General features: G+C 39.5%; 1 protein-coding gene across 1 annotated transcript in view; it reads right to left on the bottom strand.

Moving 5' to 3' along the window:
* The window catches only part of BRINP1 (BMP/retinoic acid inducible neural specific 1), a 183,780-nt gene that overhangs the window by 36,146 nt on the left and 120,644 nt on the right, over positions 1-26,990 (bottom strand). Inside the window, exons 3-5 of the mRNA XM_077133027.1 lie at positions 24,425-24,615; positions 18,255-18,424; positions 15,064-15,169 (exon numbers count right to left, since the gene is read on the bottom strand). Coding sequence (XP_076989142.1) covers positions 15,064-15,169; positions 18,255-18,424; positions 24,425-24,615 — 467 coding nt within the window. The remainder of the gene's footprint in view (positions 1-15,063; positions 15,170-18,254; positions 18,425-24,424; positions 24,616-26,990) is intronic.

Here is a 26,990-nt window from a genome sequence, read left to right as displayed (position 1 = left end):
CAACAGCCAAGCTGAACTCCAGTGTAATGAAGGCATGCGGGTCAATTACCCATCTGTTTGTGTTTCTATTGCTGTGAATTACAGTATCCATCGCTGACAGCTTACTGGAGTGGAATGAAAATAAGACAATAATTCACTGGGTGAAACTGTGCAGAAAGGGCGAAAAGGCTATGATCTCATTCAGAAGTTCAGCCCTGTCTCCGTGATGGGTCATTCGCACTCTGGGAAATGAAGAAAGGCAGCTACCTGGGGGAAATGGGAGGGGGCTTCCTTGATGTAAGAATTAGAGACTCTCCACCTCCTGGATAGAGTCCTCATTTGACTTAGCAAGCATCATCACCTATTCTGCAGGTTCCTAAGGGGTGGACTTGGAAGCTTGGGTGAAAGATACAGGTAAATGGAATGCACTGTGATGTAGCTAAAACTTTTTGAAGTATCAAGTTTTGAAGGGTGAAACAAATTGCCTTGGTAGGTAGAGAACTCCTCAGTATTGGAAAAGTGTACAAGTAGAGCTCTTTTGAAAGTTGACTTGGCAGAAATGCCCTAGGGAACCCAAGAACCAAATGGCATGTGGGAGAACAGCTTAATATTAACCCATATATTGTGTTCCTCCCTACGGTATCCTCCCTTTGAGAGAATTCCATAGCCCTACTCTTTGAACTCAGATGAGCCCATCTGACATGTTTTGGTGAATGAAGCTGTAAGAACCGGGATGTAGACTCATCAGTTCCTCTTTTTTTTACTGCCAAAAGAGCAGCAATGCTCAATTGAGGTCTCCAGAGGAGAAGCATAGCCAATTCGTGACTATGATGCAGCATAGGTGAAAAAATGAACACTTACTTTTGCAAATCACTGAGATTCACGGATTGTGAGCACAACATAAAGACAGCCTATACTGACTGGCACAGGAGTTGGCCAACAATGGCCTATGGGCCACATTGACATGTAGCCTATTTTTGAAAAATAAATTTTACAGAAACGCAGTCATACCCATTGTTTTACATATTGTCTATGGCAGCTTTCACACTACAATGGCAGAGTTGAGTAGTTGCAACACACTGTGTGGTCCGCAAAGCCTGAAATATTTACCACCTTACCCTTTACAGAAATACATTGTCAACCTATGTACTAGGTGACCATCAAGATTCTACTCTGGGCTGTTCATTTGTTATGCAAAGATCCATTAGGTATCTACTATGATGTAGATAGTAGGCTCCAGAGGAATACTAATGAACTAGAAACAAAAATCATTACTTTCATGGAACTTACCTCTAAGTGAGGGAAAAAAGACAAAATGAATAAATAAAAATAGATAAGGATTAAAACTGACAAATAGAATTGGTGCAGGACTTCTAAATGACACTTCTAATTATGAAATATCAAACATACTTCAAACTATGAATCAAGAAAGATAAGGCAGCTGAGATCTTTTTTAAAATTCAATCTCATACAATTTCAACATGAAAATACTCTTGAAGTTTTAAGAAGAAATTGTTTCAAGTTAAATATGAGTTTCTTCACAGAAGTCATGATAAAAATAAAAGTTGGTACTTATAAGACTTTGTGTTATCTGATCCCTGGATCAGTTGTTTTCTCCTAAATCCTCTAATACCCAGCTCCCTTTTATTCTGTCCTGTCAAAGCATGCTTCCCAAACATGTCAAGTTCTCTTCTATTTCCATGCTTATTGTTCCCATTGCCTGGAATACTCTTTCCCCCCACTCTTTGCAGAACTGATTTTTTCTCACCCATCAGGACTCAGCCTAAATGTTATCTGCTAAGAGAGGTTTTCCCTGACCGTTCTTGTTGAAGGAGAACTTGCTTCCCCAAGTTCTCTGCTTTCATATTACTCTGTTATTTCCTTCATAAGATGAATCACACTCTGTACTTATTTTGCACAGTTGAGAGAGTTGACAGGTCTTAGAGTCAGATAAACCATTTCTCTTTATGTTATCACCTCCTCAGACCAAACTACCAAAACATCTGTTTCAGAATACACAATGGCCTCCAAACTCCATTTTCCCCTCTAACTCTTCTTCTCAAATTGCTAGTTGTGCCCATGCTTCTCATGACATTCTTTGGTTAAAATGCATTTTATTACTGTCCCTTTTTACCAAGGTAAAAAAAAAAAGTTCTTAATACGGTCTAAGGCCTTGTTTAACCTGAGGGCTGACCACTACTGCCTTACCAGCTATCTCTAACCCAGACATCCAGTTCAACTCACCCTGCCAGAGAGATTCTTCTAACATGCTTTTGCATCTGCATAGAAAGTAAAATTTGCTTAGTTAACTCCTGCTCATCTTTGAATTTCCAGATTGTTTTGGTTTTCCAGCTGCTTAAAAAATAAAAGCCAAACAATGGAATGTATTGACTCATCTTTTTTGAGGCTATAAAGCTTGCTTCTTCCCAGAGTCAAAATCTTCTGGCTGGCCAATAAGCTCAGGGGACTCCTAGGTTTTCCTGTCATCTGGTAATGCGCATGGTGGTGTCTTCCCCCTTTTCTTCCAGGTTCTGTTGACTTCCTACTTCTGGCTGTCCCCTGTGGCTTTTTCCTGTGTCCAATTTCCTTTGCTTCCAAGAACTTTAGTCCTATTGGATTAAGGCCCACTTTCATTCAGTTGGGGAACAACTTAACTAGTAAGATCTTGAAAGTTCCTGTTTACAAATGGTTTCACATTCATAGGACCAGGAATTGGGACCTGAACAAGCCTTTTGTGGGGAACCTGATTCCGTCCTCAACAGTCTGCCCTCTGAACCACCAAAAAACATGTTCTTCCCCTAAGCAAATCGCATTCATTCCATCACAACACCCCTAAATTAGCCTTCAGTCATTTTACAACAATGCTAAGTGCAAAGTCTTAGCAAAATTAGTTATGGGTGTGGTCTGTCTTGGGACAAAATTCCTTTTTCTGATGGTCCTGGGAAATCTAGAAAACAAGATATCTGCTTCCAACATACAATGGTGAGACAGGTATGTGATAAACATTACTATTCCAAGAGGAAGAAACTGGAAGGAAAATGGTCTCAGGTCCCAAACAACTCTGACAACTTCAAGGTCTTAGTACCATCTATGGATCAATGTTTCGCCCTCAAAGACATGACAGAACAGCAGTCCCATTTCTTGCAAATGCTAGCACAGCCATGGTTTTCCTGAACACTCGGGTGGGGGCTCCACCTGCCCCAAGTATTGGAATTGTGGCATTCTCTCTGGACAATGGGGCAGATGGTCTGCTTCCTACAAGCTCAGGAGTGTACCTGACCTTTCCACAAACAGGGCTGTGCTCAGTCTCTTGGCCTAAGAAGATCTTTTCCATTCAGACCTTTACTTCCGTAGTTCTGTCCTTGAAGTCATTCTTCCTACAATTCATCTCTTCAATACAGGCTGAGAGTGGTTTTCTACTCACACAAATTTTGCAAAAACCTTGTCAACTTTGCATGCAGTTCAAGCAGGTTCAAACCATCAGACAATAGATTATTTCTGGATAGCTGCATTTCCAATCTTGACTTCTGATGAAATGGTTGGTTGAATTCATATTCAGCCACAATTTCTTTAGCGAAAGGTTGTTCTCTTAAACCCTCACATGGAACCCTGTTCTCTGGAGACTCATTTCCCAAAAGCTCAGGCAGGTCCCTGACGGAGTCATTTCTGGCCCTAGTCTCAGGTTATACTATCTTGATAGGCTGGGAATTTTCAAAATCATTGGTTACTGGTTCTTCTTTGCTTAAGAGTTCAATTCTCAGCTTCCCCCTTTCCTCTCACATTTTACTATAAGTTGCAAGGAGAAGCCAGGCTGCACCTTCAACATTCAGCTTGGAAATTTCCTCTCCTAAATATCCAAGTTCATCACTTACAATTCCACTTTCATCGTACAGAAGAACACAATTTTGCCAAGTTCTCTGCCACTTTATAACAAGGATTGCCTTTCTTCAAATTTCCAATAACACATCGATCATTTCCTTCTAAGGCCTCATTGGAAATACTTCTAATATTCATATGCATTCCAATGGTCTCTTTGCAGCAATCAAGGCTTTCTTTATCAAGCACTTCACAATTCTTTGAACCTCTACCCATTACCCATTTTCCAAAGTTTTTCCCACATTTACAGATATTTATAATAACAGCACCCCATTTTCTGGCACCCTAAAGTGTTTCAATTTCACAGTTGCTAAAGCAAAAACCATAACAGGTTTTTTTAACAGGCTTAATAATAGGAATTTATTGGCTCATGGTTTCAGAGGCTGGCAGGTTTGCCTCCTCCCAGGGTTGGTATCTTCTGGCTATCTGGCAATATTTGGGGCTCTTTGGCTTTTCCATCAAGTGGCAATGTACATGTGGCGAATTTTCCTTACTCTTCCAGGTTCCACTGACTTTCAACTTCTGGCTACAAATTATGACTGTTGACAACAATAATGGTCTTGTATTTCTTTACATTCTTTCCAAGATATCAAGCACGGTATTAGATCGTAGTAGGTGTGCATAAATACAAGGTTTCAATTCAGCATCTTATGAGTAAAATACATCCATTTGACACCATGCTCCATGCTAGAGATATAAGAAGTAAAGAAGTCAGAGTTTATGACCTCAAGGAATTCTAGCTAAGTGGGAGATCAAGATTCACAAATGTATAAATGCAATAAAATATACATATAAATATATGCAAATTTCCATGGGAGCAAAGATGAAGGGCCCCCTAATTCTGTATGGGTAGAGAAGTTCAGAAAAGTTATTATGGATAAGATTAAATCCAAACAATTTGTATAGTCCAGCATTTGCCAGGCTGCATGCCATATAATCATAGATATGCAAAGATTCCCAGTCTCAAATATATTCAGGAAACTATGTATGAAATCCGCCTTTTGACTAATACTGTACATTAACACAGTTAAGGCACTGAGAAGTCCTGCAGCAAATAAATGTGTTTTATGTTATTTAATCCACTGTTTCAGTTTTATCGAGTTTTTGTTAAGCTACTCTGTGGTAACAGACAACCTCCAAATCCCAATGGCTTACAACCACAGAAGTTAATTTCTTGCTCATATTACATGTTGGCTATGCATTGGCTGTACTCGAGATGTCTTCTCCATTTTAGATTCAGGCTTAAGAAGCAGTCATATCAGAAATCTGACATTTGCACAACAGAAGGGAAAAAAGCAAAGGCCACGCCAGGCGATGTCTCCTAAGAAACTGCTCAGATGTGGCATGTAACATGTCCTCTCACATGCCTTTGGCCAAAGCAAATCACACGGCCAAACCCAATGTCAACTGTAGGGCAAGGATATGCCTCCCACAGCAGCACTGCACATCACATGGCGATGACTGGAATATATAACCTTCTCAGAAGAAGGAGGCAATAATATAATCCATCACAAAACATAAACTTATTTGAGCACCAAAACCTTTTTCTCGTATTCAAGACACATTAATTTTCTTCAGAACCCCCATACGTGACTAGTGGGAATATTAAATATTTCAGTGGAAAACAGTTTGGCAGTTCTTCAAAATGTTAAACACAGAATGACCATAGAACCCAGCAATTCCACTCCCAGGTATGTACCTAAAAGGATTAAAAAACTCAAACAAAATCTTGTACACAAAATGTTAATGGTAGCACTATTCACAATAACCAAAAGGTTGAAACAATTTCAAGTGTTTATCAACCAATGAATGGATAAAACAATGTGATATACAATGGACTATTATTCAGCCGTGAAAAGTGAAGTATTGATGGATACTACATGGATGAACCATGAAAACATTATTCTTCATGGAAGAAAGAAGACACCAAAGACCATATAATGTATGATTCGATTCAGATAAAATGTTTGGAATGTGGAAATCCATAGAAAGAGAATGCAAATTAGTAGTCTCCAGAGACTGGGAGGTGGAGGCAATGGGGAGTGATGATTTAATGGGCATAGGGTCTTTTTATATGGCGAAAATATTCTAGAACTAGAGAGTGGTGATGGCTGCACAACATTGTGAAATTATATAATGCCACTGAGTAGTACACTTTAAGAATTATTATGATATGTGTATTATACCATAATAAAAATATGAAATACAAAAATGTACTGTGCAATAGAGAACATTGGCAAATCCTGGTCTAGCTAGTATCACAAGATCTAAGGTAGGTGAACGTGCTTTCTATTATTCAAAAGGTGTTTATTAGTATCTACAATATACCTCACACTTTGTACTGTGATGCAAAGAAAAAGAATATTTCTTGTCCAACCCCAAGAAGGTCTAGTACAATTTAACAGTTTAAATCAATTTATTAAGCTTCAATGAGCTTATCACATTGCTAAAGAGAAGTGAATAATTCACAAATAAAATGTGATATAATCTCTATTCTCAAGGTTCTTATTACAATTTAGTGGCTGGTACACACAATTGTATGCATAAGGCAAGGAAGAATGTATACAGAATATAACAAGGGCACATTGAAAGTGTTATGTTTCCAGTGCAAAAGGAGAGCTTAATTTTGACTCAGGTGAATTGCAATTTCAGGATACTGATTCAATATAAAGATTGACTCAATAATTTTGAAAAATAAATAGGTACCATGCCGATGTGTAGCCACTTAACTAATTACTATGGTTGGCTTGTTTAGGTTTTGGCTTTCCTATTGCCTGATTTCTGCCCAATCAACAGGATTGACAAGAAATCTAATGGGACACCATTGTTAAAATAGATGCAATCACAACAGTGAAGATTTATCAATCAGGATTTCCATCCTGCGTTCTCAGACCCAAGTTTATTTCAAAGGTATAGCACCACACGATCTCATACCAGGAAATAACTCCCCATATCCCTTTTCTTAGCCCCAGTTTACACTCATCAGTTCATATTTGCTAAGAATTTTCACCCCTTCTTGCACAAGTCTGAGCCTGAACTTTATTCCAGGTCAGAGGCAGCACTTTAAATAGTCAGACTCCTGGAATGTTGCAAACCATAATGATGGTCTGTTGAAAGGGCATTTGGTCTTTTTTGGTTCTACATCTCTTTGAGAATACAAGAACAGCTACGAATCTTTTCCCCTGAAAATCAGCTATGAATCTTCTCCCCTGGAAATCAGCATATGTATACGCATAAACAAATCAGCAAATAATTTGAGGGAAATCATAGGCACCCTAAAGTAAACAGCAGAACCTATAAGGGTTTATAGTGCTGGCACATGTAAAGGACTATGTAAACACCTGCTATAATAAAAACTTTGACTATCATGTCTGTGTCCTAGGTCGAGAAGCAGTAAGGCACTTTATTGAGAGCACTGGCATTGGGTGGACCTGGGTTTAAATTCCCACTTAGCCACTTACAAGATAGTTACTTAAACTCTGCAGGCCACAAACTCTGTATCTGGAAAATGGGGTTGTTTTGAGGCTTTCATGAGATTTTGATGTATAAGGAAATTAGCTCTATACCTGACACATAGGAATTACCCAGCAAATCAGAGCTATTATTATTTTTACTACTTTGATTATTATTACTGCCTGATCTCTTGATGTTTAGGTCAGCAGTTTTCTGTATATTTCCTAACCGAAAGCAGAACTCTGAGGCAGAGGTGTTCTTACCTGCGTCTTAAGTAAGTGGTGCACAGTCTTGACACTACCAAGCTTACTCTCCTGACCTTCCCCATTCCATTTGATTTTGGGGCCTTTGACTGATTTCTTCAATCCACTTCTGGAGAAGCACCCCACTCTTCCTTCTGGCAAGGCAGAAGGGTGTTCCTTTGGCTCATAAACGAAAACCAATATTTAGAGGCAGCCAGCTGGGTAGAAGTCAGCAATCTCGTTTGTCATGAAGACGTCCCTCTTCTATTGAACAGGCCTCACAGACAGAGCCATAGGAAGGCAGAAGCATGAATTCCTGTCAGTGCTTCCCAGGTTCCCGCTAATCAGACAATGGGGTGCCCTAGTCACAAGCCATTACCTGTGAGCCGGGGCTAATTTTTAATGAGGACTCACCCCAAAGGCACTGGCCACAATCACTCAGGATGCCACCCTGGGATCACAAGGCCACACGGATGATAGGGGTGTGGGAGAGGAGGTGGGCTCACAAAAAAAGGGTCCTATTTGTGTCTGGTTTCGTCTTTGTCTACTATGACGTTGGTCGGGGTGGATTCCCACTCTATCCACATGTAGAGTGTGCTGTGCTGACTTAGAGCTCCACGAGAGGGGTGATGGGGCTAAGGGGACCAGGAATCAGAAGCTGGCAATGAATCAAAAGCTCAGTGTCATGAGAAAGAGATTTTATATCACTGAGGCTCAGTTTCTTCATCTGTAAAATGGGTAGCATGATCCTTACCTCTTAGTTAGTGGGAGGGTATAAATGGGCGAATGTGTGTAAAGCACCTAACAATGTCTAAGGAGTAAGAGTTCAAAAAATGTTACTTTTAAAGACTCTTACAACATTCTCTGTTCCTTTCTTTCTGCTACTTCTTTAGGACGATTTCTGAAACAGTGTTTCCTCCATTTGTGCTTCTAGCTACTGAGAAAAGGATTCTGGCTACTACTTCTCTTCTTCAGTCTCCTCCCCCCTGCCCTTCCCTTTTCTCCCTTTCTATCTTCTCGCTTTCCGCCTCCTCTTCTTGCCACTCTTCTTCTTCTATCTCCTCCCTCTCTCCTCTTCCTCCTCTTCTCCTCCTTCTCCTCCCCTCTTTTCCCTTTTCTGCCCACCCCTTTGTATGTATTGTTGGCCTCTATAGTCTTACCTATTCAGTAGACGTAGTTAGCCATTTAAAATGTAGGTCAAGACAAGTTACTCCTCTTCTCAAACTCTTCTCTGGTCTCTCATTACATCAACAGTAAAATCTAAAAGGATTTTTTATTTTTTTAAAGGTTTTTCAATGGTCTAAAAGTTTCTACATGACTGGTTCCCTCATTATCTCTCGTATTGCAAAAATATATATATTTCATTGACTATTTGTTTATTATTTATTCTCCTTCCCACACCCACATACTTAATATAAACTCCAAAAGGATAGAGACTTAGCTTATTTTATTCACTGCTGGATATCCAGCTCTTAAAACAGTGTCTGACAGAGAGGTGACACTTAATAATATTGGTGAATAGATGAATGAACAAACGAATGAATGAATGGATTTATTTCTGACTCATCCCCTACACTTCTGAAATATTCTGAAAATTTCTCTCTGCATCCCTTTTCATGTCAGTGAGCTACTGAGATAGAGCCCTGATCCTGTATACCTCATGCAGTAGTTTGGAGCTGTAAATAAATACCCCAGAAAAGGCCATGTTCATTTAATCCATTCTTGGGTGTATAGATCTACTGTGCATGGGACCTTTTGATTAGGTTGTTTCATTTGAGATATGGCCCAGTCCATTCAAGGTGGGTCTTAATCCTTTACCGGAGGCCTTTATGAGAGGATAAGTGACAGAGGGATACCTGGAGAGAGGACACACAGAGAAAGAAAGCTTAGAGAGAAACAACCAAAAATGTTAAGAAAGGATGCACAGACTCAGAGAGAAAGCCACTGGTATCAGAAGCAGAAAGCAATGGAACCTGGGAAAGACGGACCAGCAGATGATGGCCATGTGTCTTCCCATGTGACAGAGGAACCCCAGATGCCAGCAGCCTTTTATCAGAGAAGGGATCTTCCTTTTGATGCTTTAATTTGGACATTTTCATGGCTTTAGAACTGTAAACTTGTAAACTGTAAACCGCCTTTGTAAAAGCCAATCCATTTCTGATGCATTGTATTCTGGCAACTTTAGCAAACCGAAACACATAGTCAGATGGTTACTAGATTGAATTACATGACAATGTTGGTAAAACACTCAATGGGCTTCTTGGAGAGAGAAGTATAAAAATAAATTTTCATTATGCCATTTGTGTTTATTCCTACTAGTTCTGCTGTTGCTACAGTGACTATTGATAACCTCTGATTATTCCCATGATACTTTTTCATTTTTGGTGTCCTTCAGTCCTCTGCTTTCTGTATTACACTTCCCTCTACCTCTTCCCTCTTTTGAGAGACACCTCATATAACACCACAAAGTGAAAGTCATTAGAGTGTCATTCGTATCATCCTCAATCCACCAACATAAACTTCTGGAAGAGTTCCTGTCCAAGCCTCTGTGAGAGGAGGTAGAGAGCAGTGCCCTTTCAGAGAACACACTCTGAAGTCAGACAGTTAAAATTCCAGCTCAATCACTTCTTGAGCAATCGCTCTAATCTGGTTTCCTCTAAGCCCCAGCGTTCTCATCTGTGAAATGGGGAGGATGCTTATGCTTTCATCACAGGAATCATGTAAGAATTAAAAATGTAATAAATATAAATAGCTCTGCATGGTGCCTGGCACGTAGGGAAGCATTCAATGAACAGTAGCTGTGGTTACTGCTGGCTCCTCTACCCCCGTCCAGCTACCTGTCCTCTACCTAGGATAGACTGCGTCCTGCTCTTTCTTGCCTCTTTGTTTTATTTATGTTTTCTCTTTGCGAATGATATCAAAGTAGAGAATATTAATACACGTTTTAAAAAACTAAATGTATATTGTATGTACAGAAAAAAGTGCATGAAAACCATATGTGTTCAGCTTGAAAGATTTTTTTTTTTGCATGAGCAAGCACTGGGAAGCGAACCCAGGTCTCTGGCATGGCAGGCAAGAACTCTGCCTGCTGAACCACCAGCTGAGCCACCGTGGCCCATTCCCAGATCGAAAGATTTTTATAGAGAGAATGTCACCATGCACTGCTGTCCAGATCAAGAAACCAACATCCCAAAAACCTCACTTGGGCTCCCTTCCATTACTGCAGCATTCTTCTTTAAAGGTTGGCTTTTTGGATCTCTAAACCAATGTATGTTTGCTTTTTCTGTTTTGAAGTGTATGGGATTAGAATCATAGAGTACGGACTCTTTTGTGTCTGGATTTTTTCACTCAATGTTATGTTCAGGAGATTCTTCCGTATCATTGCATGAAACATGTTTATTATTTCTGTAAAGAGCCCATCATATGAATGTAGGACAATTTTATTCACCCATTCTCTTGTTAATGAACATTCCAGTTATTTTCAGTATGGGGTTATTTTAAATAAAGTTGCTATAAGGATTCATGACATTTTGTGAACACAGGGCACATTTCTATTAATATATCCTTAAGAGTTGCAATTGCTGGATGATGGGGGAAGGACATATTTAATGTTTAGTAGATACTACCAAAACAGTTTTCCAAATTGGTTACATCAATGCATATTCCCACAAAGGGGGAGTATGAGTTTGTCTAAATCCCCATGTAAGTACACACTGCTCCATATCTTTGCTTCTTGGCATCACTGATCCGCTTATTTGAGTCTTACTGATGCTCTGTAATAATATTGCCTCATGGTTTTAATTTATGTTTTGTTCCTCAGAATTAGAAAAGTTGAACACCTTTTCAAATGTCCATCTGCCACTTGGATACTCTTGTTTATGAAGTGCTTGTTCATCTCTTTGCCCATTTTCTTTTCTTACTGGTGTGTGTGTATTTTTCTCATCATTTTAAGAGTTCTTTATATATATATATATATATATATATATATATATATATATATATATATATATATATTATTTTTTTTTTTTTTTTTTTTTTTAACATGGGCAGGCACCGAAATTGAACCCGGGTCCTCGGGCATGGCAGGCAAGCACTCTTACCTGCTGAGCCACCGTGGCCCACCCCTTTATATATTTTTACAAGAGTTCTTTTAAAGCATTTGCCCTTCCACTCTGTCACTCGCATTTTCATTCAGTTCATGACAACTTCTGATAAACAGCAATTATGAATTTTAATTTAGTCAAATTTATAAATTGCTTTCTTTGCACTTAGGGCTTTTTGTAGCCTATTGAAAAAAATCTGCCTATTCAAAATTCTTCAGCATTAAATTTAAGATACTTTCTTTTCTACCTAGAGAATATTATTCTTCCTCTGATCTCTTTTTAAATTCTTCTTTGACTCCTCTAGCTGGCCAGACAGTTAATACTCCTTTTTCTTGCATCCCCATAGTATTGTATATTACTTTTATTATTTCTATTAAATTATATATTAAATTGAATCATACGCATTTGTCCATCCTTTCTCTCTATTTCTTTCTCACATCCTGTTCACCCAGTTATCTAAATTCCCCATGGTTTTTCATGAAATCCTGGTCAATGTGCCTTTCTAAGTTTCTGTAGAATTGGTCTAATTTGCTCCATTTCAAATGCCACCTCCACAGTTTTAATCTATAACATCTCATCTTGGACACAGTAACAGTCACCTAAGCGGTCACCAGCCTCTAATCTACCCCTCTCTGCAGCCAGAGTGATGTTCCAAAACATCAATCTCTTCGTGCTACTTCTTTGCTTAAAACACTTCCATGGTATTCATTCCATGGTGTCCATTGCTCTCAAGTTAATGTTCAACTCATTAATGTGCTGCAAATGCCTTTTAAGATTTGGATGCTGGTAGTGTCTTGTCTCTCCCATGAAATGTCTTGTAACAGTCTAAAGACACAGAGTCACTAAACCCTTTAGCATACCATTTCAAGTTTAGACATTAATTTACAAAAGGATCTATTTTATTTTGAGTGAAAAGCTGTAATTTTCCCCACTAGATCAGATTTGGCCTCACTTATCCATACAAAGGAAGTCCACTATCCTTCCTGAAAGGCAGCTCTTCAGGAATCTGCATACAGGTCCTTTTTACTATAGGTTAACCATCTTTAGCTAGTCACCATAGGACACCCTCCTATAAACACACTGTAGCTTCTCAAATCAGTGTGCCTTTTGAAGTGTGATGCTCAGAACTGGATCTGTTCTTCCACGTGTGTTCTGACCAGTCTAGAGCAGGACAGAGATTGTCACCTCCTTTTTTTGTGAGTAGCATATTTCTAATAATGTAACCAATGGATGATTTTAATTTTGGAGGCCTAAACTTGATACACTGGCTGCCCTTTAAGACAATGAATTCAAAATTAGATATTAAAGTGCATATTTCTTTAGAATGAAAAAAGATAGGGACTTGGAAAGTAAGACAGTCCTGGACCTTAAGCTTTAATAACTTTATGGTAAATTCACCTCTAAATGTTTCTAAGAGCTCAACAGCTTCCTTAGTAATAACATCTTGTTCACGTAACGCCTTTTAAGTTTACTCCATTTATTACTCAAAACTCTCTGCTCTCAACATCTACGACATGGGAGTGCAGAGTGCTCAAGCACACAGACTGAAGTCAAACTGTCCAGGTTCAAACTCTGGCTCTTAGCAAGTTTGCTTTAAGTATCATAGTGAACTTACAAGACTAAAATCCTGATATACCCAAGGCATGGCTGTCTGCCTTTTACTTTTTTCTCTATGCATTCCTAAAACCATCTGTCTGCTTTTTTCTCTCCCAAAGAGGGTGAGGTTATTCCTCATGTGTTTGAGAATTTGTTTTATTGTGTTTTAACACTGTACCACTTTCTTGGCCTGAATTTTCCTGCGGGCTTTTCAGTCACTGCTTTCAAGAGACACTACCAAGCCCTTCCCATACCATTTTCTAACCATCTTCTATAACAGGAGCATGAATCAAAGAGTTGCCAAGGAACTAGAATATAAAAGCCATATTAGGCTTTGCTTAGCTCTACCTGCCAATCTCAGCACAGCTTTCCTCCCACTGACATTCAGAGTCACCTTTATCATATACCTTTCTAGAAGGCCACATTTCTCATCCGCCCAAAGTTAGAGCACGTCATTTTTTTTTCTGACTATAAAGTTAATACATGATCAATGCATAAAAGTTAGAAAAGGAACTGAAAGCCTGAAACAGATCATCTATAACCTAACTGTCCAGAGGTAACCTCTTTTAAGGTCCCTGTGATATTATTTGGGGGGGGAGGTGGTGGTGCATGGTCTGGGACTCGAACCCAGACCTCCCGCATGAAAGGCGAGCACTCTACCACTGAACCACCCTGTGCACCCTGGTATTATTTTTTATGTATTGCTTTACATCGTTAAGATAATGCCATACATTCACTTGCATTTGAAATCTTCCACTTTAAATTAACATTATATCAAACCATTTTCACATGTTGGAATTTCTTTATAAACAACATTTCAGCATCTGCCTAGTATTATGTATTAAGGATGCAACATAATTCATGTATCCACACCCTTTGGAAAGCTCAGATTTTTACATTGTTTAGTGCTATTACAAATTATACTTTTATGCACAGCTCGCTCTGTTCTTAGAGCCTTGTCATTTGTCTCCTGTAACCATTTTATGATGAATTAATAATGAGGATGAAATTACTGTTTGAATGGGTAAATTTTCCTTAAGGTCATGAGCACATATGGAACACCTAACATGAACCTGATATCTCATAGACATCAAATGAATATTTGTTGAAAAAAATATCAAGTTATTCCCTATAATGGTTGCATTCTGACTAGCAGTTTCTAGAAGTGTGTCTCTATACTCCAGCCAGGACTGAGTTTTGTCATTTCTAAACTCTGCTAAAAGCACACACACATATACGTATATATATGTATACATGTGCATATGTATATCTGTATGTATATGCACATGTGTACATGTGTGCATATTCTACAGATGACTAGTAAATAAGAGGGAAGGGGGATTGTATAGGACCCAAGAAATATATAAAATGCCCTATATTTCTTGGAATTCAAATAACACATGCCAAAACATATTAAAAATAAAAAACAATTATGTAGAAATTTCAGGTGCTATGATATGAAACTTCAATATATTCTATGTCCAGGGCAACTGTAAATAACAGCGCTTAAATATTTTCATCAAAATAATCAGATAAAGCTCATATTTCCATACTTTCTGTTGGAAAAAAATTAATAACCATGGATTTACTATATTATATATGTTAAAACTTTTAACAAAGTGCATCTTATCATTAACTGCACTAATTTCCATATCCATAGTTTTCTTTGATTTTACTGACTTTCATATTTTTCATTCTCTCTCCACATCATCCATGTGGCTCCTCTACTGAATCTCTCCTTCCTCATACCCCACCTTGCTCCTTCCCCCTCCTTCCTTTCTCCCCCAGCCCCAACATTTCCATCTGCTTCTTACCTTGAAGATGCAGTTTGCTCTCCGTGCTTTGCAGAAGGACGGAACTCACAGAGTCCAGATTGTCATAGCTGTTACAGCCCAGAGGCCCAGTGCGTGTCTCTGTGACCTGGAGTGGACAACAAATGACAGAGGTGTGAGACAGGTGCCCTTGTCTGCAACTGATCCTGTGGAATCAGCCCCTAGCAGAGCAAACCCAGCAGAGCAGGTCTGTCCTGAGCCAGCAGCCACTTCCTGATTGTCTCACAGGTGCCAGAGACAGTACTTGTCTGTCACCAACACTGGGTTGTCCAGACAGGACAGCAGAGCGATCAAATACACAGGATGCAACTAAACTGCCCAGGTTTGTGCCCTAGCTCTCACTTCACAAAGGTTGGGTTTTTTTTTTTATCATGGGCAGGAACTGGGAATCGAACCTGGATCTCTGGCATGGCAGGCGAGAACTCTGCCTGCTGAGACACCATGGCCTGCCCACAAAGGTTGTTTTAAGTATTGCATGAAATAATAAGTTGAAGTATGGTAATATATTTCAAAAGCATGGGCTTTGAAATTGGGAAAACCGGAGGTTAAATAGCAGCTAGGCCATTAATTTGCTGGGGGACTTAAGAAAGTCCTTTAACTTCTCTAAGCCTCTGCAAACTGAAGCTTGTAAATGCCTTCTAGGGATGTTGTGAAAACTAGGTATGATGGTTGTAAGTGCCTGCCACGTGACATATGTTTCAGTAATAGGCATCTTACCAACACAAACTTTTTAAAAATTGGAATGAGTCCATAAATATTATTATTAGGCAAGAACAATAAAATTATCCCCATTTTCCAAAAGGAATTTCAGCAACTAGCCTAGTAAGTGCTACCATATGACCAAACACCCCAATCTTATGGCATTGTCTTTCCAAGACCTTGTCTTAGAAGACTCGAGATGGTAGACAATAGGGGAGCTATTTAAAAGGTTAAACTTGAAATACGAATTTCTTTGTATGAAACGAGATCTCTTCATCCCTTTTAGCCTTCACTTCATATTATTTAATACAATCATCTGTAAGGTTGTTATGGGGTTTGCATTCTATTATAAAAGCACAGTCTGCATTATTACAGGCAGTGATGACATGGAAAACAGCCAAATATACTTTCAGATGCCAGCTCTGCCATATTCCAGCTCTGAAACCTTGAAAGAGTTCTTTTCCTTCTCTAAACCTCAATATCCCCACCAATAAAATATCAGTATGCTCTTACCTACCTCATTGGGAATGGAAAGTCATATTTTTAAGTGTTTAGCATTTAGGAAACATAATAAATGGAAGATGATTTTTAAATAACGTACCCTCCTTTGTACTAAATAATAATATGCTTATTATTAAGGGAGAGTCAAAATGACCAATTTATTTTGCTAGTGATAGGAAAAAGAATTCCTGGGCAAAACATCCCACCTGGATCAGCTGCTGGCCTTAGACAAAGCTGACAGTGAGACAAAGCCTTGGCAGCTAGGTCTTGAGGTAGTGGCAAGAAAAAGTCTCAGATGGTGTGCAGGAGGCGGCTAATGTCCAGCCTAAGAATGGCTTTTTTGAATGGCCTCTGTTCAATTTCTCTAAGAAATTCCTCCGAAGGAGGCAGGCTGCACTTCCAGGATGTGCAAAAGAGGATTATCTTCTGTCAGAGCTTCGATATCTCAATTCCACATCCCATCCAGAGAGGGATAGAGCCATTTGGTGATAATGAAAACCAGGCCTTTGCCGCACTCTGACTCTGATGGCTTCATAGAGATTCTTCTCTCTGCGCCAAGTTCCCTAACAACATAATCCCCCCAATATAGGTGATTCTTCTCGGATAAGCTGGCCCTTTGTTTGTCTATCTGATTTATTTCTCTCTTGGCTCCCTCCCTCCTCAGGAACTCTCTCCCTCCCACAGTTTTCTCTTCCTTTGGTCAATTTCTGCCTGACTCTCCTTCCATTGTTTTTGTTGTGGTTGTTGTCATTTTTGTTTTTTAATACCTCCTTTTCCCTAGAGATATTTTTGAAAGTCTTAATGTTAAGAGGCTAAGTCTGAATGAATATTATTCATGAGAAATTAGAGTGATGACTGAAGTAAAATGCAGGCTTAATCTGGCTTAAGAAAATTTTAGGTGAAAAATCTTCATTGGAACCCTTGGAAGAATTAATCCTTTACATTAAAAATGCACTCCCACACTCTCTTTGTAGAGGTAATCTCTGAATTGATTATATTTACAGTGGAATCTGTTTTATGATTTTTTTGAAGCTGCTCTATCCAATAGGGTCACTAGTCACATGAGGCCATTTAAACTTAAAGTAATTTCAATGAAATGAAATGACACATTTAGCTCCTAAATGGCCACATTTCAAGTGCTCAGTAACTAGAGACTAGTGGCTTCTGTCTTAGCCAGAACAGATACAAAGTGTTTCCATCATCACAGAAGCTTCATTGAAAAGTGCTATTCTAGAACAACATGGGTCAGCAAACTAAACATCCTTTGTTTTTGTGAATAAAGTTCTGCTGGAATACATCGGTGCCATTTGTTTAAACATTGTGCATCATTTCTTTTGTGCTACGATGGCAGAGCTGAGTTGTGACAACAAAGACCACAGCATCCACAGATCCTAACATTTTTATTATCTGGCCTTTACATACAAAATTTGCTCCAGAAAGTTGGGTTCTATTCTCTAGTCTCCCTCTCACTTTGGGAGTATGCAACCTTGAGCAAGAGACTTTAACCCATGGCTTCAGTTTATCCATCTATAAAATGAGACTGGTGGGAAATGAAAACACAGGTGTTTTAAAAATTACAGTTGTAGGAATCAGAAGTTATGTTTGTGTTGGAAATTTGACTCTTATTATCTTTGTGACCTTGGGGAAAGCATTTGCCCTTCAGTAGCTTCAGTTTCTTCACCTAGAAAGGGGGCCCAAAAATCTTCCAAAAAGGAGAAATTTAGGAGTAAATGAGAGAACAGGTGATGATTATACCAAGATCATAGCCTGGAGTCCCAGTAAATCAGTACATCTGGTCAACCTAAGGATCCTTGTGCCTTTAAAGGGTACCTGGCAACATCAGTCAGTGTGGGTCTCGGGGTAGACCGTAAGCTAAACAGTAATGAAGTCAGAGATTTTGTCCAACCACTCTCAGAATTTCTACCATGCACTATCTTAAAGACCCACCACCCCAAACTATCCTTAAACTGTACCTTGATTGCTCCAGTTGATATCTGGATCTCATGGAGCCTCCTCATGGTGCCATCACGGTCAACAAAGTAGGATGATGCAAGCTGGTGCAGAGCTTCAACACTTTGAGTGGCATTCCCTGACTTCCTGTCGAGGCGACTTTTGTCCATGTACATGGTCAAGGCCTCCTCTCCTGCATAGGAATGGAACAAGGCTCAGGTAGGCTGTTTTTGGTTTTGTTTATTTTCCTTTCTAGTGAGGAGAGAGGACCCCAGGGTGGATGCTGAAAGCAGTCTTGAATTTCACCTAATTTTATCTAAACTTCCTCCAGCATCTGAAAATCAAAGGCATAATTAAGAAAAACAGTCCAGAGGTGGCTCCATTAGAACAAGGATCATAGAAAAACCCTTAGTCATTGAGTCTAGTCTCTATTAATCTACTTCATATTTCTCACAAGCATCATCTTCCAACACAACTCACCTCCTCTCTTTGAAGCTAAGTCTCTTCTATAAAATTATGGATTTGGCACAGATGCATAGATGATCCCTTCCCGTTTCTTTCTCCTCCTCTGTTTCCTCATTACCATCTAGTTCCTCCTTTTCCTATTCTCAGTCTCCTCTTTATTCTTTCATTCACCTCTACTTTGTCTCTTTCTCCTCCCTCTACCCCTTTTTAGATAGATAGATCAGGTAGGTAGGTAGGTAGGTAGATAGATTGATTGACTGATTGATAGATCGAGAGATAGGGAGATTAATAGATATATAGGATAGAGACACAGATGAGACACAGATGGTTTAGAAATTGAGACAGACAGAAAGGAAAAAAGGTGCTGCCATATAGAGAATAAAAACTGAACTGTCAGCTCTGTGAAGAGAGACTGTATATATTAACCTCTGTCTTATCATCTTCAGGTAGTCCAGTGCCAGGCATACAGTGGATAGTAAGTAAATAGTTAATTCATTAGTGCTTCATTAGTTCAAGAAATAATACATAAGTGCCCACTATGAGCCAGCCCTCCGTACATGTGAGCGTAAGATAGAGGAGAGGACAGGTTCTGAGATGGTAAAGGAGAAGAGAGGGTAACCAGAGTCAGATCTTTTAAAAGAGAGTGATTAGGTAAACAAATGATTAGATGGATAGAAAGAGAGAAAGAGAGGTAGAGATAGATACTTGCATGGATGGGTAGATGGATATATGGATCAATAGATGGTTGGGTAGATAGATGATAGATAGATACATAGATAGGTAGATAGATAGCAGAGATATGAATACACAAGCATCTACACTTTCCTCCATGAAGTTTTCCTTAGAAATGCATGCACAGATGCCTAGCCCTGCTAAATTATGGGTATGTTTCATAACCTCTGTTTCTCAGTTAATTCAGTAGCAAAATTATGAGGAAAAACATCATCTATTCCATAAGAAGAATATTATTAGTGAATACAGGTAAAATCCTTAGAACGATGCCTGGTACACAGTAGCACTCAAAAACAATTTGGAAGAGTAATTAAAAGTACAGACTCTGGAGTCAGACTATCGGACTCAAACTAGCTAAGTGAGCCAATTACTTGGTCTTTCTTTCTCTTCATGTGTAAAATGGGGTTACCGATCGTATTTACCTTATAGCCCTGTTTCCTTCACTTGACCCACCCAAACCCTTCACTCTGTCTCTGATTTACTCTTGCCAATCTCCCCACAAGGCCTTCCTCAGACTCTTTCCTATGCTTGGAATTCCATCCTGTCCCTTCCTTAAATATCTTACTATCAAAATCTTACTTCACCCTCTAAGTCCAAATCAAATGTCACCTCTTTATTTAACTCCTTCCTCTGTCCTTGACCTGGCAAACTCCTCTACTGTTCAGAACCTGCTCAGGAATCATCTCCCCAGTAAAGCCTTCCCAAACACCCCTTCACCTCCACCAGAGAAGTAATCACCTTAATCTTCAGGTTTCCTAGGCCTAGTCTTGAGAAGAGTATTGGATAAAGCACTCATGCTTGCACATTTCCAGTAGACTTCACTGGTTCATATTAGGACATGATCTCCCCTCATTAGATGGATAACTGAGTAGATAGAGGGATGGTTGGGGAGTTAAATGATTGAATAGATAGATGCTGTAGATAGATGGGTAGACAGGTAAATAAGTAAGTGAATATTCTGAAAGTTACAGCCATAAGGTAAAGAAAATAAATATTTTAATTGTCAGCTCAGGCTCTCTAAGGGCCCTGTGAGAGAGAAGGTGAAAGAACTTCAGTTCCCTCTGGACTGAGAACTGGCAGAAGCAAACCTCAGATCAAGAGGGGTTAATGGGCTTCTTGCAGCATTATTAAGACTTAATTTCTTGTTTATTAAAAGAGTGCTCTATTTGGAGTTGCTTTCCCATTTGGGCATTCCTGCAAATTGCTTCTTCACCCCACAAAGGCCTTTCCTCATCTTTCAGTCCTCCAGGGGACTTTACCTCACGCTCGGTAGCACCTTCTAGCAGAGGGAAATAAAGTGGGACTCAGACACACATGAGTTGGGTGATGGGGCAGGAGCTGCTCATTTTGCCTTTTGAATTAATAGGCAATATTGCTCTTAGATGGGGCTGAGTATGTATGGACTTTAGGCCTCTGAGATGTTCCTCATCCTTCCCTTTTGAGCCTCTGTGATTTTCAGCCTTCCTCTTAGCAAAGGGGAGATCTCCCTAAATGTGGGATGGGGATAATGAATACAAACACAAATAAATAACGCATATTCACATAAATATGCAAACTCACATATACACATATATGTACCTATTCCATGCATGTGTACAATGCATATGTATACATGTGTTTGTACTTAAGTTAACTTACATCCAAGCATAGGTAGGCATTTGTGCACATTTATCTGTGCACAGAGAAATACATACCCTTGCATTCATATAAGCTTAATCTTACATATTGCATAGACACACAGTCTCCAAGCCTTTTCTTGGCCTACACTATGTTCAAAAGGGATTAAGGAAAATTGCTGTCCTTGTTTAATGTGTATCGTTCTAGACCCAGAATATTTTCCTGAATCAACTTCCATGAGAATAGCATTTGTACCTAGGCTTTTGTGAGCGTAACAGATTTCACGAAAAACTCGGGGGTCCTAAGGAAATGACTTAGTTGTCAATCATCCCACAAGATCCATTTCCTCTTTCACTCTCTCTTTCCTTCCCCTTTCCCTCCATTAACAGCCAACAAATGTGTTCCCATGTCCTGTTTGTGGCACTTTAAGGATCATCTTTAGTTGTTTAAGTATGGCCTTGGGATCTCACATGACGCCTCAGTTTATCAAAAGATTTCTTCTAAACAAATAAAGTGTTCTTCTTAGAAAAAAAAATACAGCAAATTAAATTTTCTGTGCCTTCTGTATACAGATGGGAAAACAGATATCCAGACAGGAAAGTGAATTTGTTAAGGTCTCCCACCCATAATGAGAGGCAGAAAGGAACTTCAGTCCTGAGTCCCCAAGTTCCTCTGGCTCGTTAAATAAGAATAACACTTTGATAGTTGCCAGACACTGCACTAAGCACTCTTAATACATCATTTATTTAATCCTCATAATAGCCATGAAGGAAGTACTACGACCATGGTTATTTATAAAAGAGGAAACTGAGACTTCATGTGTGGAGTAACTTGTCAAAGTGATCCAAAGCTGGTGAACTGGGGACAAATTTGAATCCAGGCAACCACACCGAGAGCCTGCTCTTTCATTCACTACAACTTATTATCTCCCTTTCTCTCATTTTATATGAGTTGGCTCTTAGGAAATATTTCTGCATAAATGAATGAAACAAATGATGGTGTAACAAGGATCTCACACAGTTTCTGGAACATAAGTGTTCAGTCAATAGTAAACCTCTTCCCCTTTCCTCTCTCTACTCCTGTAAATTGAGAACTGAGTGAGCATTCAGGGCCTGCTGCCTAAAACCAGATCTCAATCCAACAATTTGCATATTTTAAAATGTTGTGCTGTAAAAACAGGGGAAGAACAAGGCTCTGTGAATAATTCACCGCCTCTCCTTGAAGAAATTAAAAATATATTTCACGAAAAAAGAAAGGTCTTAGTTGGGATTTCCAGGGACTCAGACAGAACATAGCTTTTAATGAAAGAATTAAATTGGTTCCAACGATTTTTTATCAAGTGAAATGGGAAGTGGGAGAAGTTCAAAAGAAAGGATATAGTGTAATACCACACTCAAAGTAGAGGTGAATTCCATTTCACTTTCTAACAGAATAGAATTTACACTGCATGATTGAAAATTCAAAGTTCTTCTTAACTCAATGCCTGGCCAGCAATAGACAACAAACACATGTTGGTTGGTTGGTTGTTGGAGTGGGTGGGTAGGGAGCTGAGTTAGTGAAATAAGTGAGGGATTGTGATGGTTAGGTTCTGGTGTCAACTTGGCCAAGTGGTTATGCCCACTGGTCTGGTCAGGCGAGCACTGGCCTGACCTTTGCTGCAAGGATATTTCAAAGCTGGTTGATAAACCAGAGAGCTGGTGTATTAAATCATCAGTCAGTTGACTGCATCTGTGGCTGATTCTATCTGTGCTCAACTAAGGAGTGTCTTCCACAATGAGATAATCCAATCAGTTGAAGACTGTTAAGGAAAAAGAGAGATTCTTTCACTGTTTCTTCGGCCAGCAAACCTCTCCTGAGGAGTTCATCCAGACCCTTCACAGAGTCGCCAGCTTCACAACTTGCCCTACAGAGTTTGAACTCTTCCTTCCACAGTTGCATGAGACACCTTTAAAAATCTCATATTTACAGATCTCTGTTGTTGGTTCTGTTTCTCTAGAGAACCCTGACTAACACACTGATGTTGAGTAAAACCACAAACAGAACAAAACAAAATGTAGGCTTTGTGAACAGAAAACCCTAATTCACAATTTAGCTTTGTCACTTACTAGCTATAAAACCTGGAAGAAGATATTTTACCTCTTGAGTCTCGGCTTCCTCATCTATAAAATGGAAATAATATGAGTTGCAGTTTTTGAGGACTAGAGACAATGTACAATGCTTCTTATGTGACAAATACTCAATAGTTAGTACTTAATATTATTGTGAGAGAGTGAATGAATTTGCCCAACCAATTCTTCATCCACATTCCCCACAAAACTCCATAGATTACTAAATTACTAACATACTTCACATATTACTGAATTACTGGTATTCTCAAAATGTATACTGTATGGTCTGTCTGGAAAGTTCTGCCACCTTCCTTCTACTTAGCTAGATCCTACTGGGCTAAACTGCCACTTTGTCCATGAAGACTGCCTAACTACCCCAGTCAATAGTGTTGAACCCTTCTCTGAAGAAGAATACGCTGTTGCAATTTACTCTGTTTACCCTGCCTCCACTATTGTGTCAATCGTTTATCGGCCGGCACGGGCCAAATCTAAATGCAACTCAACAGCTCTCTAAGCAGATGGTTTTGCACTCCACCACTAAAGGGGCTTTCTTAAAGTTCAGTGGATCCAGTCAGTATGGCAGAAAACGATCTCCAAGGGATTTCTACCCATAATATCAAATAATGTATGCAGGCAAGATTTGTAAGCATCTAAATGCACCAGTCTGTAATATTTCCCATTTTTCTTTGCACTACTTTCCTTTCCTTTATCCACTTCCCTTTTTCCCTCTTATTATCACTGACTGAAAAGTTGATTGGATCTGGTGGGAAGGATGGATAAGGCTGATAAGGGCAAAGCAATTATTCTGTTTTCCTATTAACTAGTCCAGGCCTATATCGGATACAAATGACATCCCATTTGTAAGATGATAACTTCAAGTCCCCAAGGTAGACTTAAGTAAATGGAGCCAATTCCCTAAACCATATCTAAAATTTAATTATCTCCTCAGATTAGACTATATTCCAAAGGGACAGAAGCAATGATCAGATTAAGCATTCCCAATCAACTGTGTAAATTCTAAGGTTAAATTGTATTCCCACAAAAATTAGCAAACTCTCAAGTTAAACTGTCCCATAGAAGTAATTCACCTGCTTAGATATGATCACAACAACCAAGACAATTTGGTTTATCTGGAGATGTATACTTTTTTCATGATGCCTGATGGTTGAGCACATAAGAAGGCTTTGATCCCATGGAACTGTGTACCCTCCCCACTTCTATCCCAGACCCCAGGTCATGATAGGCCAATGGCCCAGTGGCTGCTGACCTACCTCCCAAGGTGGCAGAGATGAGGAGGTGGGTGCCGTACTTTTTGATGATGGTGTCGATGAACTGTTGAGTGGTGGGTCTCCTGCCAAGCAGGCGGATGCTCCTTTGAAATTCCGGCATGAGGGGCACTGGGTGACGGACCAGATCTCTCCTTTCAATGGCTGTGTTTCTCACCTTCCAACGGGCAAACTCCCTGCAGGAGAGATGAGCGAGACTCTTCAACTTACCACTTCTGCCCCCAAGCCAAAGTCCACCCAACCACCACATCCAGGCATCCACCCTTAGTAGAGAGATGTCTGCGATCACTTTTAATATTTGTCAGGGATACTTTGGTCCAAAGCACTCAATCCTTTTCAGCCAATGAATATTTACTGTTCTCATCACTAGGAATGTTATGGTGAATCAAATAGGCACAGTCCCTGCCCTCACAAGGGATATAAAAACCAGGGGTAATTTTTACTAGGTTATAGGTAGAGAAACTAAGAAAAACATAAAGAATAAGAATAAGAATAGCGATAATGAAAGGATGATGATGGTGATGACAATCTCAGTAATGACGGTAAAGCTTTTCATGGCATTTTATTGTCCACAAAGAATGTCATGCTGACTTTCTCATCTGATTATCAACCCAGCTCTGTGACAGGGGATTTTTATCTTCTACCTATCCCAGAATCTAGTTCTCAAGTACCATTGCATCCCATTGCTTGTTGACCTCCCTCATAAGACTGAGAATAATACCAAAGATATGGAATATCCTTAGTTTTAATTTTTTTCCCAGGAAACAGCTTAGTGCCTATTACCTAGTAGGAGTCATAAGAATTCTAGCCAGACAAATGAATAAGCAAATGGATGGAAGGAGGAAAGGAAGGGAAACAAGATGGGAGGGTAGTAGAAAGGACAATGAAGAGAACCTAAGGCACAAAACAAGCGGAGATTGGTTCTAAGATGGTTTCAAAATTTTAAAAAAAATGGCCTAGAGCTCAGTTTAATTTAAAAATCTAACACATTTTTATTGAGCACATATTATTTGGAAGAAATTAAGCTAAGCTCTGAAGACTGGGGTAGAATTTCTACTTTTCCTTGCTGTAATGATAAAGTAGATCAAGATCAAAGAGCACTGAACTTGGAGCCCAACTCAAAGTCTTGCCTGCTTATTGCCAAACATGTGGTGTAATCCTGGGCAAGGCAGGTCACCTCTCTGAACCTTAATTCCCTCATCTATAAAATCTAATTAATATTATCTATATCCTATTCCTGTTGCAAGGATTGCATGAAACAGGATGTAGAAATTCCTTTGGAAATTGAAAAGCACTAATCCAATGGGAAGGGTTATTTTATAACTTTATTTCCTCACACGTTTCTGGAAATGTAGATCATTAAAGGTTCAGAGACAGTGAACAAGGAGCATGCAAACTGAGTACAAGTAGAAATTTAGAGCACTTTGGTTCAGGTGGCTTTTGCTTAAATGACAATTACTATTCCTACCAAAGATGTAGCGCTCCCTGGAAAACCCAGCTCTCTGATCTGCCTGAGTTACAAGCTCTCAGTCCCTTAAGAAAAACAGACCAGCCAATGGGGTAGAAATGTCAACTTAGATAAATGATGGGAACCACAGTTTAACAAAAAGGTCTCTCTCTCCTGCCACAAGATGGGAGGGATGAATGAAGCAAGGGACACAGGGCAAGAGGTGGAACTCAGGCTGGAATATGCCCCAGTAATTCAGTGATGGAATCTGATCCTACTGCAGAGAAAACTGAATCTGAAAAAAAAGCTTTAAAATTGGATTACATTTACAAGCCTCAGTGTTTATTGTCTGTGTCTCCTTAAGGAATTTCTGTCCATGTTTCATACCATAGTTCACATTTTATGCAAAGTCAACTCAGTGCCTTGCACATAGTAGGTACAAATTAAATCAATCTACTGCACTCAGTGAACCCTTACAGGTCACCTATTAAGTGCAAATTGTGAAGTCTGTAGGAAAAGAATGAACATATCAGAATCCCTGTCCTAAAGAAGCTGACAATCTGGCCAAGCAGACAAAACATCTTCCATTTATTGTAAAGTGAGGAGTGTAACACAGAAGATGGATATGCAAAGCGTCACAGAGAAGGTCGTAGTTTTGAAGGTGGCATGGGAGCTAGATTAACAAAAGTGTGGTTAAAAACAAAGCAAACCACAACAAAATTCTCTACATGGAGGAAAGGACAGGAGCAGAGTGAGAGGGGGCTTTAGAATATGTAATGGGAAGAGCCGAATTAGATAGAGCTGTACAAAGAAGGAGGTGCAGAAGGGGACAAGATAGAGCAAGTGGGCTGCCCAATCCGGGCACAGGGGAGGGGAGGTGAATGCCAGCTGAAGGGAATTTTGTAGGTGTGGTGGGGTAGCTAGTAACAGGCTCCTAATGGCCCCTGCCTCCTCCTGGTGTACATGTCATTGGGTGATACCTTCCCACTGACGGTGGGCTGGAGCAAGGAACAGGCTTCCAATGACTAGAGCACATAAAAAAGTGATGGGGTGCCCCTTTCACAATAAGGTTACAAAACACTGTGACTTCCAAACATTTTCTGT

This window comes from Tamandua tetradactyla, chromosome 2, assembly GCF_023851605.1.
Source record: "Tamandua tetradactyla isolate mTamTet1 chromosome 2, mTamTet1.pri, whole genome shotgun sequence".
In the NCBI taxonomy this organism is placed as follows: Eukaryota; Metazoa; Chordata; class Mammalia; order Pilosa; family Myrmecophagidae; genus Tamandua; species Tamandua tetradactyla.
The sequence above is the reverse complement of the archived record's forward strand: the minus strand, read 5'-3'. Positions and strand labels throughout refer to the sequence as shown.